Source organism: Rhinolophus sinicus, linkage group LG10 (genome assembly GCF_036562045.2).
Source record: "Rhinolophus sinicus isolate RSC01 linkage group LG10, ASM3656204v1, whole genome shotgun sequence".
In the NCBI taxonomy this organism is placed as follows: domain Eukaryota; kingdom Metazoa; phylum Chordata; class Mammalia; order Chiroptera; family Rhinolophidae; genus Rhinolophus; species Rhinolophus sinicus.
Window position 1 is genome coordinate 6,210,602 of NC_133759.1, and position 23,282 is coordinate 6,233,883.

General features: G+C 38.4%; 1 protein-coding gene across 10 annotated transcripts in view; it reads right to left on the reverse strand.

Moving 5' to 3' along the window:
- RBM6 (RNA binding motif protein 6) overlaps positions 1 to 23,282 on the reverse strand; it is a 92,695-nt gene that overhangs the window by 64,723 nt on the left and 4,690 nt on the right. For 6 of the 10 annotated variants that reach the window (XM_074312312.1, XM_074312308.1, XM_019723806.2 and 3 more), the window contains 4 exons: positions 10,024 to 10,130; positions 5,249 to 6,527; positions 3,839 to 3,928; positions 2,446 to 2,515 (listed from right to left, as the gene is read on the reverse strand). Coding sequence is in view for 6 of the 10 variants with exons in the window: in XM_019723806.2 (XP_019579365.2) it covers positions 2,446 to 2,515; positions 3,839 to 3,928; positions 5,249 to 6,527; positions 10,024 to 10,067 (1,483 nt within the window). In the remaining 4 variants the exon portion in view is untranslated. Of the gene's footprint in view, positions 1 to 2,445; positions 2,516 to 3,838; positions 3,929 to 5,248; positions 6,800 to 10,023; positions 10,131 to 23,282 lie in introns of those variants that run through there. The other 4 variants (XM_074312307.1, XM_074312306.1, XM_019723809.2 and 1 more) reach the window with 2 other exon arrangements.

The window sequence follows — 23,282 nt, forward strand, 5'->3', positions numbered from 1 at the left end:
CAAGCAAGGCTCCTGCTGTCATGGAGCTAACTCTTTAGTGGGAAGAATAAGACACACAAAACCATTGAGAAAAACATCAGTGACAATTCCTATGACAACACACTAGGATATGATGAAAAATGACTGATGAGTGATTTTGGATCCAATGGTGAGGCAAGGCCTCTGAGAGGTGAAACTGAAGCCAAGAACCAAACCTCACAAGACAAGTGAGGATCAGAGAGAAGAGCAGTGCAAAGGCCCCGACAGAGAACTAGAGCTGTGGCTGGAGCATAATAAGAAAGGTGGAGAGCAGTACAGGATGGGTCAGACAAATAGCCAAGGGCCAGCTCACGCGGGACAAGAAGTTGGGAATTTCTTCCAAGCAAGATGGAAGGCCATTAGAGGGTTTTAGGCATTGGAGTAACATGATCTGAGTGGTATTTTCAAAAGTTCACTCTGCTTGCCACATAGAGATATAATACGGATAACATGGGACTGGTAAACCAATCTTCTCATTAAAAAAAGAAGAAATATATATATTTAATATACTATCACCTCATATACCGTGTTTCCTGGAAAATAAGACCTAGCTGGACCATTAGCTCTAATACATCTTTTAGAGCAAAAATTAATATAAGACCCGGTATTATATTATATTTATAATTATATTATATTATGTTATATAAGACCCGGTCTTATTTTAACATAACATTAATTTTTGCTCCAAAAGACGCATTAGAGCTGATGGTCCGGCTAGGTCTTATTTTCAAGGAAACACAATAATAAAATGCTTAGAAAAGACTGCATTTCCTGAAGGTGTATTTTTTTTAACCAATATCCCGAATAATTTCACATGTATGTATCAATGTCTTTGGATGGCCAATTATGATTCTAATAGCTACCATAGCCAGCAAATTTAAGACCTTCTTTTGTGGACCCTATATATTAATATGTTTCACTTTGCTAATAAATCTGACAAATAGAAAGTCAGTAAGTACTAAAGAATTGAAGAGTTTAGATTGCTGCTATTTAAACATCAAAACATCTCTTCTTTCCTACATACACCAATAGTTAATAAAAGCACAGTTCATGAAACAAGATCAAAGCTGAGGTTATTACCCTATCACAGTTAAAAAGCAACTACAGCCTATAAATTCTACTTTTAGTTCCCAAAGATAGCAGTAAGTCAAGAAAATGTGCATGAGACACGTGCAAAAAAAATAAATTTAAAAACAAAGTGTGCAAGAATAACGTAAGTGTTCTTAGTCATGTTTTCACAAATCCAGGGTTGCTTTTAAAATAAATAAATGATCAGCCTTCTACTGAGAAATAATAGCTGCTAAGTTTGTTCTCAAATTATAGAAAAAATATTTCTGGACTTAACATTAAGTTTATTTCAACACCAGATTATTTTCAAGCACAAGAATTTATTTTTGTGGATAGTTTCCCTCTGTAGAACCAAACTGAAAAACAAGCTCTCTAGTTAATGCAAAAACTTTATTCCTTGGTAAACTGTTTGAAAGTAAACTATATCCTCAAAAATATGGCATGCTCTTTACTTGAAGAGTTCTTTAACTTGGATTACTGAAATCTAAGTTCTGTGAAATCTAAATTCTACTTTCTTCAATGTAAAATTCTGCAAAATAGATCACTTAAAGATTACCTTAAAAGCAAAAACAAAAACAAAAAATAAAACAAAAAACCCATAAACAAACAAACAAACAAATAAATAAAATTAAACATTGCCTTTATTTTTAAACCATTTCATATTACGTAGTCCTAAAAATATTGGTCAGTATCTTAAGTGCTTGGCATTTCTCTTTTGACTACATTTTCTGTATTAAGATTTGAAGGAACTGACTGAACTTGATACTCTAAAATCGGGAGGGTACTCTGAAAAGTTTAATCTGCATTTCAGACCACAGAATAGAAGTCAAAGAGAAAGTTCTCCTGGATCTATTTATGGATTCAACAAAAAAATAGCCGTTGCAGAACCCCGTTCTCAAAGCAAGACTGAAAATTCAAGAAACCACTAATTTGTACAATTTCTCTGAAAAGTTGTAAATTTCACGGTGAAGCAATGAAATGTAAAATTTTACATATAGGAAGTCTATTAAATCCTACTAGGCTCCAACGGAAACATTCCACCACCACGAAAAACATAAATAGTAAGTTTAAAGATTTAATTATACAAAATATATTCAGGGACAAACACTGCAACACTCACTTTATTATCTCTTAGGCACTCAGAAGAACTGGAACATGCATCCTCATCGCCCATGTGTGGACAAACATCCACAAAGAACCACAGCTAAGACTAAAGCAGGCTGTTATTTGAAGGCACCAACAGGAGGCTTCTGGAAATCTTAATCGTGGTTTCTTTACAATTTTGTGAGTAGCACAGAATGCAGAGATCTGACAAAGACCCTTCCTAACCTAAGGCCACATGCATATCAAGAAACTCACCTGTGTTATACTCCTTCAACTGCAAGTCCTTTACGGGCATGTCATCAGAAGTCCGAAAGGCGTTAAGAATCTGCAAGAATATGGTATTTACACTAATGTTACAAATCATGATCAAATACTGAATATTGTATTTTTCCTATCAGTTTTTATTCTCCATAATTTAAAGCTATGATTACATTATAAAAGCGAAATTAAGCCAGGCATTTTGGCATTCAAAAACTGTTGAATGAGTCAAACACAATTTAAAAATTCCAAATATATAAAAAAGGCAGAGGAGCAGAACTGTCACAAGCTCAAGCTCAAGCCCTGATCGGTAGACCTGCATTGCGAGCTTCTTCTGCTCACCTGCTATGTAACCTTTCAGTGCCGTTTCTCAACTGTTAAAAATAAGATGATACACTGAACTCATTCCAGTCCAGAGCCACAGCACTTGAACTCCCTCAGCCTGGTCAATTTTTTTCTCCATCTTCAAAGAGACTGTTCTCACACTGCATTCAAGCCTGAGATCAAATGTCACTTCCTTGGTGATGGCCTTCCCTAATTACCTGATCTAAAACAGTCCTTACCCTAGTGACGCTCTAGACCTTTACTTTAGTTTTCTACAGAGCATTTATCACTGTTTGAAATTACCTACCTTTTGTTTACTTTTTTATTACCCATGGAGGCAATGACTTTATAATATTCACTGCTGTATCACTCAGCGTCTAGAACAGTGCCTGGCGTATAGTGTTTAATATTTGGAGTGAATGGATTAAGAGTACCTATTCATGTGATATTTAAGTGATCTAATGCTCATATGTATCACATAACACCTAGCTCAGAGAAAGCACTATTTGCTCTTGTTGTACTATTCTGACCAAATTCTTCCGTATGTTCAGCCATAATTTAGTCAGCCAGTCCTTTAACACTGAGGAGTTAGGCAGCTCCCACTTTTTACTACTGTAAATAAACTGCATCTTTATGTATGCACTCCATCCGTCCCTCTTGGATTATGCCCTGGTGGATGACCATCAGGTCTGAGGACAACAATCATTTGTCCTAATTTTTTTTTATAAACCTCACCTCAGTGAGTACGTGCGTAACCAGTGAAATCTGAATGAGCTCTATGACTGTACCAAAGACAATTTCCCGGTTTAGCTATTGTACTATAGTAATACAACATGTTAATACTGGCAGGGGCTCGGTGAAGAATACCCAAGACTTCCCTGTACATTTCTTTGCACCTTTCTGTGAATCTACAATTTTTCAAAATAAAAAGTTCAAAAAAATATTTTTTTAGGATTTGCAACTTGCACTCTCAATAAATAGCATCCATCAGGAAAAAGAAATTTTTTTAATTGACCAACAAGAACAACAACAACAAAAGCAAAAGGAACAATAAAAAGAGATTTACCTCTTCTTTTGTGGCATTTTCAGGCACCCCACTTAATCGAATAAGCTTGCTTGGTTTCTCCACACTTGGGCCAGTCCTGTAGTCTTGATCCTTGAATCCAGAATAAAAAGTTATTTCAGAAATAAATATATGTTAATGCAAAATGAAACTGAACGTGAAATACAGGTACTCAGGATCAAAAGTCAAACTGACTTGCATCCTATGAAGATATATGTGAAAGTTTGTAATTTTCTCTATTTTTCTGAGTTCCAAAATTTGATTTCAAATCATTAGACTATAAGTGTGCAAAAACCAAGGCTCACTGAGGGAGTTTTGAAATAGTAAGGCAGAACAGTAAGAAACACCATTGAACAGAATTTTCATAATCAGAAAAACAAACAAAACAGTCTCAAAACTATAATTTTCTTTTCCTGAATGAGAAAATAGAAAAAAAAAAAAAGAAATTTAAACCAGATGTCATTTATCAAAGATGTCATCTATAAACACACTCCAGAACAAAGTTAAAAAGTGTCATCTGACTGTACAACTTGAAAGTACAATTCAAAGAAATCTGCATTTTCCATAATCACAAGAGTCTCAGCTGATTTCCATTTCAAAAGTGTTAATAAGGATTTAACTTCTGAGAAAAAGTCTCCTATAACTAAGTGACCACAGCTCCCAGTTATGCCTACTGTCCTGGCATAATTATCAAGTGTCCTCTTTCACTCCTGAATATGAACAATAAATTATATGGTCACCCAGCTCTAACCTCCTCAAAATCCACTATTTGGTTAGCATGTCTTACTTAGGATTACTATTTAGTGTAATAGAAACCTGAGTAAAGACGGGTAAAATCTATTTTAAAAGATAATATTTTCGTTGTCCAACTGCACACTAACTCTCCTGGCTTATATTTCATACATATATACATATATATACGCATAGATACATAAATATATACGTATATATGTTAAATTGTATATTATACATAGAAATTCAACATTTAAATCAAGTTAGCTGCAAGAAGAGACTTGAGACATTAGTATTACCTCCTCACCACCAGGGAAAGATTCCTAGGTATTCCCTACATGAGTTTAAATAAGAAAATGAACCCAAAACAGCCACAAGGCCTAACTATGCAGGAGTTGAGAGAATCAACCACAAAGACAGATAATTTCAAACTAAATTATTCCAAGGCATTTAAATCAGCACCATAAAGCACAATATTGAAGATAAATATCTCAAAAATATGATCTGAGGGTCCTTTCTCTAGAGAGATATCTTCCATTCTTGAATCCAAATTTTGCTTTCTAATCGTTGTACAAGGAGAGACCTGGGACTAATGAATGGTCCTGGACTCTACACTTCATCCTTCAGAAAACCCTTATGAAAAAGAAAAAGGCAAAAAAGCAACCCACTCTGTTAACATACCTGAAGGTCCCGCTGGACATCTCTGAGAGTTTTGCCTTCTGGAAAAGTCTTGCTCTGGCCATAAGCAAACATCTGGCTTCCTGGCAGCCTGTGATCCACATCACAGTACTCCATGCTTCTGTAATCAGTGTCCTGCCGCCCAAGAAAGTCCAGACCACCTTCCTCTTTAAACAGACCAGAATCGGAACTCTGTTTTTCTCCTCCAGAAAGCTGTGACTTGTCTTGGTCTTGAAGTGGACTTTGGCTGTTCTGAAAGTCTGATGAAGATTCACGTTCAAAGGCTACACCTTGCATTTCTCCTTCTCTTGATTCTGAATGCTCAAATTCTCCCTTCTGAATGCCAAAAGAAGGCCTTTCTGTTGTGTGGTCGTGTGTTGATTCTTCTCTCTTGTTCACATTCATACCAGAATGTTCTCTGTCTTGTGTAGAGGGCTGAATGTAATCCAAAATATTTGGGTCCACAGAGGGCATCTCCCTATCCTTAAATTCCATACACGTTTCTACCTCCCTGGCCCTAAAGTCCTGATCCGGCCTGGACCGGTGTCGGCCTCTGAAATCTGAATGTGGTGTATCCCTATCCCTAAAGTCTAGATCACCAGTACCTGAACCTCGGCCTCTAAAGTCCGCCTGTGTTCCGTCTTTGTCCCTGAAGTCCAAATCCGACACATCTCTATTCCTAAAGTCAGAACGGGACTGATCTCTTGTCCTGAAATCCAAATCTGATAAATCCCTTCCCCTAAAATCTGCATGAGAGCCGTCCCGGCCTCGAAAATCTAAATCGTAAGTGCCTCGGGCCCTGAAGTCAGACGGAGGCGCATCCCTCCCTCGGAAGTCCACAGTGTGGGCCTCCCTGTCTCTGTAGTTCATGTGAGAGGTTTCCCTACCTCTGTAGTCCATAGAAGTACCGTCTCCACCCCTATAGTCCATAGGTGGTCCTTCTCTATCCCGAAACTCTCCAGAATGCATGTCCCTGCCTCTGAAGTCCAACTGGGATGAATCTCTGTTCTGGAAATCGGAAGATGAAAAATCTCCCCCCCTGAAATCATGTCCAGATCCCTCCCCGCCATGATAGTCACCGTGCGGTCCGTCTCTAGCTCCATAGCTGAAAGAATGCTCCTCTACATTTGCAAAGGGAGGCCCCGAATGCCCCTGGAAATCAAAGGGAAGTGAATCTCTGCCAGGAAAGTTGCCAGAGTGTCTCTCTTGAGCATGACTCTTAAGGGGAGGAGGAGGATAATCCCTGTTCCACCCGGGAGCAAACCTTTCTTCTTGGCTCCCACTGTAGAAACAAAGACAGTGTTATTCATATTGTCCAGAGAGTTTGAAATCTACACACCAGCACATTCTTCTCTAATCACAGCACATTCTTCTGTAAACATTTTTTTTTTTGGCAGAGTTCTGTAACAAGGTCCTAGATCTGCAGAAAACAGCAAGGTTTTGCTATTTAGGACGAAGTGGCGGAGTAAACTTTTACGCTCCCATTTCAGAACACGAGGAAAGTCAACACAAGGCTTTCAACATGACTGCTGCAGAAAAAGCTTTCACCCAGTCCTGCAACAGGGAAAATCCGCAATACCAGATAAGCTAGCAATGGTGACATGCTACAAAAATTTCAATTTCCTACAGCCAGGGAACTTAGAATTCCAAGATCAACAGATGATTCCTATACATCAAAAAAAGCAATGCACTGTAAATTTGTCACAGTAAGTTTCAGGAGATATCTTTCTCATTGTTGCATACAGGAGTAACATTCCAAAATATTTGGTTACAGCTCCAGCGCAGACACCACCCAATCAGAATGGTTACAGGCCCACAATGAAGAAACACTGGCTGTAAATTGCCAGTAGGAGCACACCAGTGCTCACGGGCTCAGCACCAGGCCTGGCTGCGTCTCAGCCCCAGTTCTACAGCAGCTCTAGTAGAAGCACTCTCACCCGAGTCCTATTATAACTACCCAGGAGTATCAAGGGAGGCAGCGTGAATCATGCCACAATGCACGGCTAAGTTGACTAAGCCAAGCAACAGCATCCAGGAGCTTTATACAGAAAGGGACCTAGAGAGAGCGTTAGGCCTTCAAGTGTTATTCCCAGGTTCCAAATGAAGAAGCTGATATTCCAGATTCCCATGTCTCATGCTAATTTTTCATGGTAATATATTTTACAATAAGCAGAGTATTAAATTCACATTCTTACTTTATAGAACTTAAGCGATAAATGAGAACTGGCCCAATTTCTTCCCTTTGCCTATATTCCAGGTCATTTTACATGCTTTGGCTTTGGTAAAAGATTAGGGATTTTAAATAGGCAATTAGGTACCCAGGATCCTGAGCTTAAGGGAGAGACGGGGGCGTGAAAAAGGAAAACCTGAAATGCTCTGAAGGGTTATCTGCTATTTAGCCATAAAACAAAAGTAAGAGATCAAATCCAACTCAGTTGTCTCCTCCCAGAATATATGGGTTCCATTACATGGCCCTTCTGGCTCAGACCACACCATTATACAAGAAAGATTTAAGAGACAACTGATTCTAGGCCACTCCGTTCAAGAAAACCAATTACAATGCCAACACCTTTCTTAAAGTAATAGAAATTGAATAAACATTAGAATGATGCATATTTAATGGTTTTCAGACTATGATGACTCCTGTTAGCTTCCATTAACATTAGTTATGTCTCTGTGGTTCATCTAAGAGGAGCAAGTTTAAACGTTCTTCGTAAGTAATACAATTTAACACTACAATTAAGACATTACCACTAACTCTAGTGTCTCCCATGTATAAAAGCATTCAAATCCTACTAGTTTGCAGGAAGACGTAAGCCTCAGCAGACACTCGGGGGGATGAGTGCTGAGTATCTAAGTCTACATGTTTTTGGACCAGAACACGTCCAACACTGTCTTTGAATACTGCCCTAAGGATTATCTTAGCCTCTTAAATTGAGATGATCAAATAGATCCAGAGTAACCTACTGTACCAGGGTTCTTAGAATTGTATTTTATGCGGACTAGTCAAGAATCAGTTCTATTAATATAAAATAGCAGTGGCTATGAAAATAATTTTTAACCAAATAAAGAAATGTTAAGAAGAAAAGATGTTAATATAAAATTATTTTCCTGCAAGATACCTTTTTTAAATACAAATTAGTCCCACCAAAGTTATGCTACATACACTATGTCTCCCTTTTGGTCAAAGATCTTAAAAAACAGCATGTAATGACTTCCAGTTAAACTAAAATTAAGGTGGGGAAACACAATTTTACATAATAAATTGGTCAAAGAAAAAAATGTCCTGAAAACTTTTTAAAAGTTAAGCAATAGAGCTAAAGTTACCTAACATTTCTGGAGGCTTACCTAACCTATCAAAATAAGTTAATTCTATAAGAAAGAGTCTTACTTAACAAAATAATTACCCATTAAATACAAGTAAAAAGAATAGATTACAATCTAAATATTTTAAAATGTTCAAAAAAATAAAGGGGAAAGATACCCAAAAAAAGTAATAAAAAGAAAAAAAACATTAAAGTACAAGCCCACTGATCTAGACTAGGGATCGGCAAACTTCCCATACAGAGCCAGATAGTAATTACATCAGGCTTTGCAGTCTGGGATCACAACCACTCGACTCTGCCCCACTGTAGCATGAAAGCGACCACAATTTGTAAATGAATAATCATGGCTGCGTTCCAATAAAACAAAAACAAGCTGTGGGCTGTAGTTTGCTGACCACTGATCCAGACCTTAATATTTTGAAAGGAAAAACACTCAGTATCACCACCATTGCTTTAACTTAAAGATCACTGAGCAGAAAGTAAGGACCTCTATCATTTAGAATTTATAAAACATTAGCATTAGTAAATTATACGGAATTTTTTTAAAACTCAGTTCTCTATCTAAATTTTTCATTGGAGCCCAAGCTTCAAAATAATGAACGGAACATCTGTTGAATTTGCAGAATAAAATCTTGCAGGCTGTCGATTCAAAAGAAAATTTACTAGTAGGTTGGTGCAAAAGGAATTGCAGTTTTTGCAATTATTTTTAACCTTTTAAACTGCAATTCCTTTTGCACCAACCTACTAGTAACAGCAGTTTCAATTGGAGTGTCAGTATTTTAAATGTGTAACTTCAAAGGTCAGATTTCTTTGCCATATACCAAGTAAAACCATAAAAATCACATTCCTATAACATCTTATTAATTTTAAACACAATGCAAAAGCTTAAAAAACACTAATCATCAGTGTTTATTACATTGGCTACAAAAAATAAACTCCCTGCAAACCTAAAACATAATGCATTTACAAAGGAATGGTACCACTTTCTCCACTTATCTTTGTACCCAGTAATCCCTAAAACTGAAATGTATAATAACTTAGAAAATTGCATCGAGCAACTTCTTTCTCAGAACTATTTCTGGTGGCTAAAACACAATGTGCCACAGGTAAGGCACAGCTCTGAATTCTAGACGTAAAGTAGTGAACTGAACAAAATATTTATATACATTTATAAACATTTATGCTAGCTTTCCTTATTATTCAAGTATATATTATTTGCTGAAAGAGATTAAATAAATAAGGGATATTTTTTAATGTTTAAAAAAATGCTAAAACACAAAACCCTCAGAATCACTTCAGAAATTTAAAAAATAATTTCTATTTTTTAAAATTCAGAGCTATCTCTACACAGAGAAAATACCCCCCCCTTTATGGTCGACCAAAAAATGTTATACTATATGTTCATTATTATTAAAATACTGACAATTTCAATATTCAAATTTTAACACTTACCGAAAAGGTCCTGTTCTATTAGCAGACCGAGAACCCCCCCACATCTCTATGCCAGGAGAGCCCAGCAAGTAGATCTTTTTGCTACAAAACTCTCGTTATAGCAGTACCTGTACAAAACAAACCACAAAAAATAATGACATTAGAACATGAAGTAAAAACTAAACTAAACTAAAAACATCAGCAGGGATAGCTCTGAAAGTTACTTTTAAACATTTACACACTAATTTATAACAAGAAAAATATACTTTTAATTAAAATAATGTGTACTCTGAGGCACCATAAGTGTCTCAATATACTAAGAATGCTTCACACTTACTAAATATTTACTAATTTTTTCAGCAGCCACTCTACCTTCCTTTTGGAAACAGCATCTAAACATTAACACCCCTCTCAGGCCATGTGGCTGATCCTACACCATCCAGCCTGGCCAACCAGAAGAGTCTATTACCCTCAACACAGTAATGCTTTGAAGATGGGCACATAACCCAAGTCAAGCTGAGAAGTCTTCCATAGGACCCTTGCTGCAGCTACTAAAAAAGGAGGCAAACTTTCATGGCCCTGGGATTAGAAATGGTTTCTTAATATGACACCAAAAGAAAAATAAAGTACACTTCATCAATTTTAAAAACTTTTGTGCATCAAAGTACACTATCAAGAGAGTGAAGAGATAACCCACAGATCAGGAAAATGGCAGACTAGGAAGTTCCAAAGTTTAGTTCCTCCACAGAGACATTAAAAAACAAGTAGGTTAACTGGCTGAACCAACATTATTGGAGCTTTAGAAAACAAAGGTTTACAACAACCAAGCAAATGCTCAGTCAAGAAAAAGCCATCTTCTAACTGATAAGAAAGTTTTGTGATGTTTATGCTCATCCCTGCCCCACCGCCTCTCTAACATGCAGTGGTTTTGGTCTTGAAGCAGTGGCAGCCGTTTCCAGCTACCTCCCTCAAATCAGAGGGAAACCTGATTTGGAAATTACTGCACACATCTGTTCTAACCTGTCTGTGGGATATCTGAAGGGCTGATGCAAGGTGCTTGTTTCTGTTTTACCTAACTCAGAACTCTTGGGGCGGGGGAGCAGGGGGGAGAAGCAGCAATAGGCACTGCTAACAAAAAGCTGCAAAGCAGACTATAGACTCAAATATATGGAGAAGTTGGGATGAAAATTTTGGGAAATTAGGCCACTCCAAAGCAACAGGTACATGGGAAAATTTAGAGCGCCACACGCATACCCAGACAAGACATGATCTGAGAAGACCTGAGAAGACCTTAAACTTTCATCATGTGTTGATCCCTAGGCTCACCGCAAGCCTAGCTAAGAGTGTTGAAGGAATACCTCAACACAGAACCAATCCGGAAAAACATAGAGGTGCTTATTTTTCAGCTTTTCTCTTTTTTGTTTTTGCTGGTGTGTTTTTTTGTTTGTTGTGGTTTATTTGTTTGAGCTCCTGGCATTCAAAGAAATATTGGTTAAAACACTAGATGAGCTAAACAAACAAACAAAACCCAGACATCAGTGATCACACATGACAAGGAATAGTCTTGGCAAAATAGTTTAGAAAAAGTCTTAAAACAGACTACTGCAGCCTTCAAACTCATCAAAAAAACAAACAAACAAAAAAAAACACCCAGCAAATGCCAAGAAAGGGGAAGAATCTGATTCCCAGAGTTACATTATAATAGTCAAATGCCCAACTTTCAAAAACAAAACAAACAAAAAAATCACAAAGCATACAAAGAAACAGGGAAATATAGCCCATTCGAAGAAAAAACATAAATCAATAAAAACTATCCCTGAGTAAGCCCAGACATCAGACTTAACTAGAGGGCTTCATTACAACTGTCTTAAATATGCTTAAGAACTAAATGATAACATGGACAAAGAACTAAAGGAAATCAGGAAAACAATGTATAAGCAAAACGAAAATATCAACAAAGAGACAAATTCATTCTGAAACTGAAAAGTACAATAATTGAAATGAAAAATTCATAAGAAGGGTTCAACAGCTGAGTTGAGCAGGCAGAAGAAAGGATCAGCAAATGTGAAGATAGGACAATTGAAATTACTGAGTCTGAGGAGCAGAAAGAAAAAAGAATGAACAGAGGTGAACAAAGCCTAATGGGCATGGAGACACCATTAAGTGGACCAACATACAATTATGGGAGTCCTAGAAGACGAGAGAAAGGGGCAGAAAGACTATTTGAAGAAGTAATGCCCCCAAGTCACCAAATCTGATGTATTAGTCTACAAATCCAAGAAGCTAAATGAAGTACAAGTAGAATACATTCACATCAAGACACAGTATGATCAAACTGTTGAAAAGCAAAGAATCTTGAAAACAGCACAGAGAAGAGACTTGTACTGCACAAGAGATCCTCAAAATTATCAGCCAATTTCTCATCAGAAACCTTGGAGGCCAGAAGGCAGTGAAGGATATAAATGCTGGGGGAGGGAAGCAAACTATCAATCAAGAATTTCATGTCAACTATAATTGTTAAATAAATTTTTTAAAAATTCTATATCCGGTAAAACTCTCCTTCAAAAGTAAGGACAAGGGAGGCCGGATGGCTCAGTTGGTTAGAGTATGAGCTCTTAACGACAAGGTTGCTGGTTTGATTCCCACATGGGCCAGTGAGCTGCGCCCTCCACAACTAGATTAAACACAACGAGTTGCCGCTGAGCCGCTGGAGGGGCAGCCAGACGGTTCAGTTGGTTAGAGCGCGAACCCTTAACAAGGTTGCCGATTCAATTCCCAGATGGGATGGTGGGCTGTGCCTCCTGCGACTAAGATTGAAAACAGTGATGGGACTTGGAGCTGAGCTGTGCTCTACAAACGAGATTGAAGGACAACTTGGAGCTGATGGGCCCTGGGAAAAACACACTGTTCCCCAATATTCCCCAAGTTAAAAAAAAAATTTTTTTTTAAATGAGGACAAAATTAAGACATATCCAGATAAACAAAAGCTGAGAAAAGTTGTTACCATTAGATGGGCCTTACAAGAAATTCTAAAAGGAATTCTTCAGGTTAAAATGAAAAGAAGCTAAAGAGTAATTCAAAGCCATATGAAGAAATAAAAACCTGTTAAAAATTAAAACAGACAATTACAAAAGCTAGTATTATTGTAACTTTGGTTTACACTTCTACTTTTTATTTTCTACATGATTTAAAAGACAAATGCATAAAACCAATTATTAATCCGTGTTAATGGGGACACAATTTATAAAGATGGTAACTGTGACATCAGTAACAGAAAAAGGGAAGGAGCTGTATAGAAACAGAGTTTGTGTATGCGACTGAACTTAAGTTGGTATAAATTCAAATTAAATTGTTATAACTGCAGAATGTTAAATGTAATTCACATGGTAACCACAAAAAACTATATAATATGTACATAATAAAAAGAGAACAAAATCAAAACATTTCACTGCAAAAAAATGAACCAAACACTAAAGAAAGCAATAATGCAAGAAATAAAGGACAAAAACAGCTATAAGGCATATAGAAAACAAATAGCAAAACAGTAGAAGTAACCTCTTTATCAGTAATTAACTGTATGTAAATGGTTTAAACTCTTTTAATCAAAAGACGAGAGACTGGCAGAATAGATAGAAAACATGATCCAACTATACACTGTCTACAAGAGACTCACTTTAGATCCGCAAGTCACAAATATGGTGAAAGTGAAAGGATGGAAAAAGATATTACATGCAAATAGTAATCAAATGAGAGCTGGGGTGGTTATACTAATATCACACACAATAGACTTTATGTCCAAAAAGGTACAAAAAGCAAAGGATATTATATACTAATTAAAAGGTTCAAAAAGTACAGGAAGATAAAGCAATCATAAACATTATACACCAGGGCTGGCTGGATGGCTCACGGTGGTTGGAGCTCCATGCTCCTAATGCCGAGGTCACCGGTTCGATTCTCACATGGGGCAGTGAGCTGCGCCCTCTACAGCTAAGATTGTGAACAACGGCTCTCCCTGGAGCTGGGCTACTGTGAGCAGCTGGAGCTTGGCGTGGGCTGCTGTGTGCTGCCACAGGCTACTGTGTGCCACCATTAGCAGCTGGCAGCCAGCGAGAGCTGCCATGAGCTGCTGTGAGTGGCCAACGACGACTGGCGACCGACTGCCTGGTGGTGGTGGGGGGTGGGGGGGCCGCAAGGCTCATAATACCAGTACTGGCCAGGGAGCTGTGTCCTACACAACTAGACTGAGAAACATCGGCTTCAACTGGAGTGGGGGAGGGGAGAAGGTGGAAGAAGGGGGAGGAAATTTAAAAAAAAAAAATTATACACCTATAACAGACCCTCAAAATATATGAAGCAAAAATGGAAAGAACTAGGATTAATAAAAAATTTATAATAACAGTAGGAAACTTCAAACCCCACTTTCAATAATAGATAGACCGATCAGCCAGAATACAAGGAAATAGAGAATCAGGAAATAGAGAACTTAACATGATAAAACAATTGAACCTAATTGACATATACGGAACAGTCCAACTAACAACAGCAGTATCACATCTTCCCATGTGCATGTGGGATATTCTCCAGGATGGACCATTTGTTAGTCTACAAACAGGTTTCAATAGATTTTAAAAGATAAATACCATAAAAGTATCTTCTCTAACCTAAATATGATGAAGTTAGAAATGACATAAGAAAAACTATAAAATTCCCAAAATTTTAAATGCATATACCTCTGACTTTCCAGTTCCTCTTCCAGGAATTCATTCCCTAGAAATTTACAGTGTGCTGTGACATATTTTCAAAGGCACTTAATACAGCATTATTTATACTAACAAAAGATTATAAAATCTAAATGTGAATCAATAGGATATATTTGTAATATTGAAATATTATGCAACTCTGGGCCGGCCTGGAGGCTCAGGTGGTTGGAGCACCAGGCTCCTAATGCCGAGGTGGCTGGTTCGATTCCCACATGGGCCAGTGATCTCCGCTCTCTACAGCTAAGATTGTGAACAACAGCTCCTCCTTGGAGCTGGGCTGCCGTGAGCAGCCTGAGGTAGGTGTGACCTGCCACGGGCTGCTGAGTGCTTCCGTGGGCTACCATGTGCCGACATGAGTGACCAGTGGACAGCGTGAGTGGCTGGTAGCTATTGTGAGCAGCTGGTAGCCGGCGAAAGCTGCCATGAGCTGCTATGAGCAGCCGACCGAGGACTGGCAACCAACTACCTCTGCCAGGGGGAGCGTAAGGCTCATAATACCAGCATGGGCCAGGGAGCTGTATCCTACACAACTAGACTGAGAAACAACGGCTTGAACCAGAGTGGGGATAAGGTGGAAGGAGGGAGGGGAAGAAATATTATGCAACTCCAAAAAATAAGGTAGCTATGTTAATTGATATAAGCTATTATATATATCAAATTTAAAAGTATTTGCAAAACAGCAATATTGACAAAGAACAAATTTGGAGGTATCACACTACTTGATATTAAACTATACTACACAGCTACAGTAACCAAAACAGCATGATACTGGTATAAAAACAGACACATAGATCAATGGAACAGAATAGAGAGCCCAGAATTAAACCCACGCTTATATGGTCAATTCATCTATGACAAAGGAGGCAAGAATATACAATAGGGTAAAGACAGTCTCTTCAATAAATTTTTTTGGGAAAACTGGACACTTACACACAAAACATAAAATAAATAAACCAGACCACTTTCTTACACTATATTCAAGAATAAACTCAAAAGGGATTAAAGACATAAGTGTAAGACCCAAAACCATAAAACTCCTAGAAGAAAACATAGGCAGTAAACTCTCTGATACTGTTCTTAGTAATAATCATTTTTTGGATATATCTTCTCGGGTAAATGAAACAAAAGGAAAAATAAACAAATGGGACTACATCAAACTAAAACATTTCTGCACAGCAAAGGGTAATCATCAGTAAAACGAAGACAACCTACTGACTGGGAGAAGAGAATTGCCAATGAATATCCAAAATTTATAAGGAACTCATCCAATTTAACACCAAAGAGACAATCCGATTAAAAAAACAGTCAGAGGACCTGAATAGACATTTCTCCAAAGAGGACATACAGATGGCCAACAGACATGAAAAGATACTCAAGGTCATCAGAGAAATGCAAAGCAAAACCACCGTGAGGTATCATCTCACATCTGTAGGATAGCTATCACCAATAAATTAATAAACAAGAAAGTGTTGGCTAGGTCGCAGAGAAAAGGGAACCCTCATGCACTGTTGGTGGGATTGCAAATGGGTGTGGCCACTATGGAAAACAGTATGGAAGTTCCTCAAAAAAATTAAAAATAGAGCTACCTTATGACCCAGCAATTCCACTTCTGGGTATTTATCCAAAGAAATCCAAAACACTAATTCAAAAAGATATATGCATCCCTATGTTCATTGCAGCATTATTTACAAGAGCCAAGATATGGAAGCAACCTAAGTGTCCATTAATAGACAAATAGATAAAAAAGATGTGGTACATAAATATTATTTGGCTATAAAAAAAGAATGTTACCATTTGCAACAATATGGATGGACTTAGAGTGTATTATGCTAAGTGAAATAAGTCAGACATAAATACCATGCAATTTCACTTACATGTGGAATCTAAAGAACAAAATGAATGAACAAAAAAAAACAGAAACAGACTCAGATATAGAGAACAAACTGATGGTTCTCAGATGGGAGAGGGTTGATGGGCTGGGTGAAAAAGGTGAAGGAATTAAGAAACACAAATTGGCAGTTACAAAATAGTCACAGAGATGTAAAGTACAGCATAGGAAATATAGTCAATAACATTGTAATTAGTATGTATGGTGCCAGGTGGGTATCAGACTTACCGAGGGGATCACTTCGTAAGTTATAGAAGCATCTAACCACTATGCTGTATACCTGAAACTGACATAATATTGAATGTCAACTGTAATTGAAAAAATAAAAATTTTAAGTATTTGTGGAAAGTTCTATTTGTAATATACTCATCTGTACAAAATAGAAAAGAATATATACAACAAAGTTAGAGGACTCACACTTCCCAATTTTAAAACTTACTACAAATCAAGACGGTGCGGCACTAACATATGGATAAACATATAGATCAATGGAAGAGAATTGAGTCCAGAAATAAATACTCACATTTAGGGTCAAGTGATTTAGACACAAGTGTCAAGATAATTCAATGAAGGAAGGACAGTCTTTTTAACAAATGTACTGGGACAACTGGACATCCCTGTGTGAAAGAATAAGAATTTGGACACCTATCTCATGTCATGTACTAACTCAAAATGGATCAAAGACCTAGATGTCTAAGAGGTAAAACTATGAAATTCTTAGAAGAAAACAGGCATGAATCTTCATAACCTTGGATTAGGACATGGTTTCTTTTTTTTTTGTTTTTCTTTTTTTTAGGACATGGTTTCTTAAATATGATAACAAAAACTCAGCAACAAAAGAAAAAATAGATAAGTTGGATATCATCAAAATGTAAAACTTTTGTGCTTTAAAGAACATCAAGAAAGTGAAGACAGCCCAAATAGAAGAAAACTTGTACAAATCATGTATTTGATAAGACTTGTATCTAGAATATATAAAGAACTATTTTATAATTTTAACAAAAAGACAAATAATCCAATTTTTTTAAATGGGCAAAGGCTATGAAGAGACATTTCTCCAATGATGATACACAATAGCCAATAAGCACAGGAAAAATACTCAACATTCCCCAGAGGGAAATGCACATCAAAACCGCAAGATATCACTTCACATCCCCTAGGGTGGCTAGAATAAAAAAAGACAGATCAGCTGGCAAGGATGTGGCTATACTAGAACCCTCATACATGCTGGTGGGACCAGGTCAACAAATTTGTCAAATCATCTGGTAGTGGTTCCCTCTAAAGTTTTCCTTAGGATAGCTGGAGTTCCTACAGACATGCAGTTTAATCCGGCAAAGCAAATGATTAGGGGCCTTGGGGCCAAAATGATCTCAAACTATTATGGGTAAAACCTGAATAGTTGGCATGGAGCCAGGGCCACTTTTGGTAAGCAGACTGGCACTGCAGCATGAAATGAATGTCAGGTTAAGGCTTTAAATGCTGAAGCTCATCAGACCTCAGTAAAGATATAGGTTGATACACACAGCAAGACAGGAATCAAAAAAGTGAGAACACATTATCACTGAACTCTGAAAATAAATAGAAGTAAAAAACATCAATTCCGTATATAAGCGTGGCTGGCAGTGAACATGCAAGCGGGAGTGGGAAGGGTCTGTCACCTCAACTCCCCAGATCCCACTCCCTACGGATGCTACCTACACAGCAATGAGTAGAAAGCCTGCGTGGTGAGTTCTGAAGATTAGGATGTGAGCCCAGGTAAAGCTACTGCAGCTACAGATCTTGACGCTACCATAGTAGTAAATAGTCTAATAAGAGTTTTGAAGGTTAAAGTGAAAAATGGTTCCACATGAAGAGTTCACAGGGGTCAGCTGGTCCTGAGAGACCGCAAGCACCACATTCAGCTATACTCATAGGTTCCATTCGCAGTGATGTCCTTTTATCAATCCCTTTACCTTTCATCTTTGCTATCACACTCCCCCAAAACCCAAAGACTCTGCTTTCCTGGAAGCTGACCAGTGGGTTTGGGAATAAAGCCTCCCTGTTTGCAGGTCTGCACCCTTCATGGCTGGAGCTCTGATGGTAGCTGACTTCGTGTCTCCTCTACCTTTCATTCCTGATTAATAAAACCATTCTTGCAAACGCTTTTGCTTTGGTCCATCCATCTTGTACAGGTCCAAGAATTTCACCTCTAGCCACATAATACCAATACCCAGGGCCATCCCTTCTTTTTACATGATTTCAGTTCCAAAAGCCAACAAAGCAGAACCGGGGTCCTATTCTATTAGTTTTAGCTGCGGTATGCAGTGGCTTTATCCTGCTTTAAACACTCGTTTTTCCAAAGTAAATGCTTTAGGCCGCAGAGGACACTCAGCTAAGAACATCAAGGGGGATACCAACAGCCAAAGGTTGGTTTGAACACCTACCCAACTAAGATCCAACTATGAGTTTTTAAACAGTAGCAACTTTAATACACAATACTGGAACTGGAATTAGTGGCTCCTGGCAGGACCCTTGTCCTTGCCAAAAAATTCCCATCAAAAGATTTTAAGTGTATTCACTCCAATCACAGGGTCTCAGAAAAGCCCTCTGCAGAGCTGGAGGGGGAATTTGCATGCCTGCTGCCATCCCTGGATGTGGCAGCAGCTTCTCAGGCTCCCTTCTCCAGAATCATATCCAGATTCCCCACTGAGGGCACTTGCTTTGCCTACCATCATACCACACACAAAAGTTAATTAAAAATGAATCAGACATAAATGCAGGCACTAAACAATAAAACTTCTAAAAGAAGACACAGGAGAAAATCTTTCTGAGCTTCGTGTCAGCAAACACTCCTATAAAGGATCCAGAACGCATTAACCATAAAAGAAAATGATTAAAATTAAAACCTCTTTTTCTAAAGACATTGGTTAAAAAATAAACAGGCAAACTATGAAATGGGGAGTAAATATCTGCCACACACATCCGACAAATGCTCGCTATTATTAATCTTAAGAAAAAAAGATTAAAACCACAATGAGATAACAGTACATCCCCACTAGAATTGCTAAAATTAACAAGACTCACCAAATCAAATATACAGGGATTTCCAACAATCAGAACTCTAATACTCTGCTGAAAGAATGCAAAATGGTACAACCACTTTAGAAACAGGCCTGACAAACATTAGGACCCAGAAAATCCATTTCTAAATATCTACCTGAGGTTAAATGAAAACAAAAGACTTGTACAGATATGTTCACAACAGTTTATTCACATGGCTTTAAACAATGGAAATCCAAATATCCATCAGCAGGAGTTAAGATAAACACTGGTTGGTTTCCTGAAGGGTTTTCTTCCCTGGGGTAGTACTCCAGTTGTATTTGAAACCAGAGGTGCCTTTTTGGTAAAGTGGAATAGAGGATAGTAGTAAGAAAGGGAAATAGAACAGGAGAAATAGCAAGACCCATTCTTTTTTTTTTTTTAATTACATGTTTTTAAAAGTTGTTGTAAAATATACATAATATAAAATTTACTATTTGCTATTCCCCCCCTTCTTCCACCTTTCCCCACCCCCACACTGGTTCAAGCCGTAGTTTTTCAGTCTAGTTGTGTAGGATACAGCTCCCTGGCCCATGCTGGTATTAGGAGCCTGCGCTCCCCCGCTGAGGCAGTTGGTGGCCGGTCGCCAGTCGGTGGCTCACAGCAGTTCACAGCAGCGCAGCTCCAGGGAGAGCTGTTGTTCACAATCTTAGCTGTAGAGGTGGCAGCTCACTGGCCCATGTGGGAATTGAACCGGCGACCTCGGCATTAGGATCATGGCGCTCCAAGCACCTGAGCCACCGGGCCAGCCCCCCCCCTTTTTTTTAAATTCACTGGTGTTTTTGATCATTCCTCGTATATACCCAGAAGTGGAATTGCTGGATCATGTGGTAATTCTATTTTTAACTTTTTGAGGAACCACTATACTGTTTTCTACAGCAGCTACAGTTTTACATTCCCAGCAATAGTACAGAAGGATTGTTATGGACTGAATTGTGCCACCCCCAACCCCTGCCCCAATTCATATGCTGGAGCCCTAGCCCATACGGTGACTATATTTGGAAACAGGACCTTTAAGAAGGTAATTAAGGTTAAAAATAAAAAATAAAAATATTAACAGGACTGGTATGAGAGGAAGAGATATCAGAAATGCATGTACAGAGAAAACGCCATGTGAGGACACAGCAAGAAGACGGCCTTCTGCAAGCTAAGAGAGGCCTCATCAAAAACCAACCCTGAGGCCGGCCCGGTGGCTCAGGCGGTTAGAGCTCCATGCTCATAACTCCGAAGGCTGCTGGTTCGATTCCCACATAGGCCAGTGGGCTCTCAACCACAAGGTTGCCAGTTCAATTCCTCGAGTCCCGCAAGGGCACTGGTGGGCAGCGCCCCCTGCAACTAAAATTGAACATGCACCTTGAGCTGAGCTGCCTCCTGGATGGCTCAGTTGGTTGGAGAGTGCGTCCTCTCAACCATAAGGTTGCCAGTTCGACTCCCGCAAGGGATGGTGGGCTGCGCCCCCTGCAACTAGAAACGGCAACTGGACCTGAAGCTGAGCTGCGCCCTCCACAACTAAGACTGAAAGGACAACTTGACTTGGAAAAAGTCCTGGAAGTACACACTGTTCCCCAATAAAGTCCTGTTCCCCTTCCCCAATAAAAATCTTTTAAAAAAAAACCCAACCCTGATAGCTCCTTGATCTTGGACTTCAGCCTCCAGACTGTGAGAAAATAAAATTTTGTTGTTTTCAGCCAGTCTGTAGTATTTTGTTATGGCAGCTCTAGCAGAATAATGTAAGTTCCAATTTCTCCACATCCTCACCAACCTGCTACTTGTTTGTTTTGGATAATAACCATCCTAACAGGTGTCCTAACAGGTGTGAAGTGGCATCTCATTGTGGTTTTGATTTGCATCTTCCTAATCATTGATGATACTGAGGATTTTTTCACGTATTTATTGGTCATTTGTGTTCTTCTTTGGAGAAATGTCTACTCAAGTCCTTTGCCCATGTTTAAATCAGGTTTTGTTGTTGTTGAGGAGTTTCCTATATATTCTGGATGTTAAGCCTTTATCAGATATATGATTTGCAAATATTTTCTCCCATTCTGTGGGTTGCCTTTTTACCCTATTGACAGTGTTCTCTGACGCAGAAAAGTTTTAATTTTAATGAAGTCCAGTTTGTCTACTTTTTCTTTTGTTAACTGTGCCTTTGGTGCCATTCAAGAAATCATTGCTAAATCCAGTGCACGAAGCCTTCCCGATTTCTTGTAAGAGTTTTATAGTTTCAGCTCTTACATTTAGAAGCAAGATCCATTCTTAAGAGCATTTGTTAAGTTTTGCACAATTGATTCATTTAAAAATATACATGCCCACATTCTCCCTGGAATGTTTCCATGTACCCCCAGATCGAAGACTGTAGTTTGAAGAAACTACCCTTCCCTTGATCTATCACTTCACTCCTTTTTTGCCTCCTACCACTCTGCTGAGGCTTCCTTTTTGTTTGTAAAGATACTCAAGTCTTTCTCATGCAAAACACACACACAAACAAAACCTTTAAATATTAAATAAACAAATGAATGTCTGCCAAATAAATACTGCTAATCTCCCAAGGCTCTATACTGTTCCCCAGCACTGTTCTGGACCCACAATTCATCCCTGTGTGTCTGGACTGAATGTCTGTGCCCCTCCCAAATTTATAGCCCTAATCCCCAGTGTGATGGTATTTGGAGGTGAGGCCTTTGGGAGGTAATTAGGTCATGAGAGTAGAGCCCTCATGAATGGGATTAGTGCCCTTATAAGAGACAAAAGAGAAATGATTTCTCGCTCCACCAAGGTGATGATACAGCAAGAAGGCAACTGTTGCAAACCTAAAGGATCCTGACCAGGAACCAAATCAGCTGGCACCTTGACTTTGAATTTCCCTGCCTCCAGAACTGTCAGAAATAAATTTCTACTCTTTAAGCCACCCCATCTACGTTATTTTGTTATAGCAGCCCAAGCTGAGACAATCTCATCCATTCCCAATTTAACCAGCATATCTACCATCTCTATGATAATTTCCACAGCTCCATCTCCTGCCTAGACTTCTCCTGTAAAGTCCAAATCCCTGCCAGAAATTACCACTTGGCTATCCCACAGGAATCTCAAACTCGTGTACTAATTTGTATTTCGACTTTATTACTATAGGGAGACACTTCAATACTTCATTAGAGCTGCTTTTTCTTATGAACAGAAATTTCCCAGGCTTTAAATATTCTTTCCGCCCACCCCAGTTTGATGTAGATTTGGGGCTTCTTTTTTTTTTTTCAATTACAGTCGACATTCCATATTGTTTCATATTAGTTTCAGGTGTACAGCACAGTGGTTAGACATTTATATAATTTACAAAGTGATTTGCCCCCTCCCATTAACCTAGTACCCACCTGGCACTGTACATAGTTATTACAATATTACTGACTTTAAATATCTTTATATCCTGGTCCATTATACCAGCAAATTACAGTCGGGTTCTTAGTTAAGAGTGAGCTTTGTAAGGCAGTACGATGTGATGGTGAAGGATTAATAGTGTACTCTCTGGACATATTCTACTTGGGTTCAGAGCTAGACTGCTTGGAGGC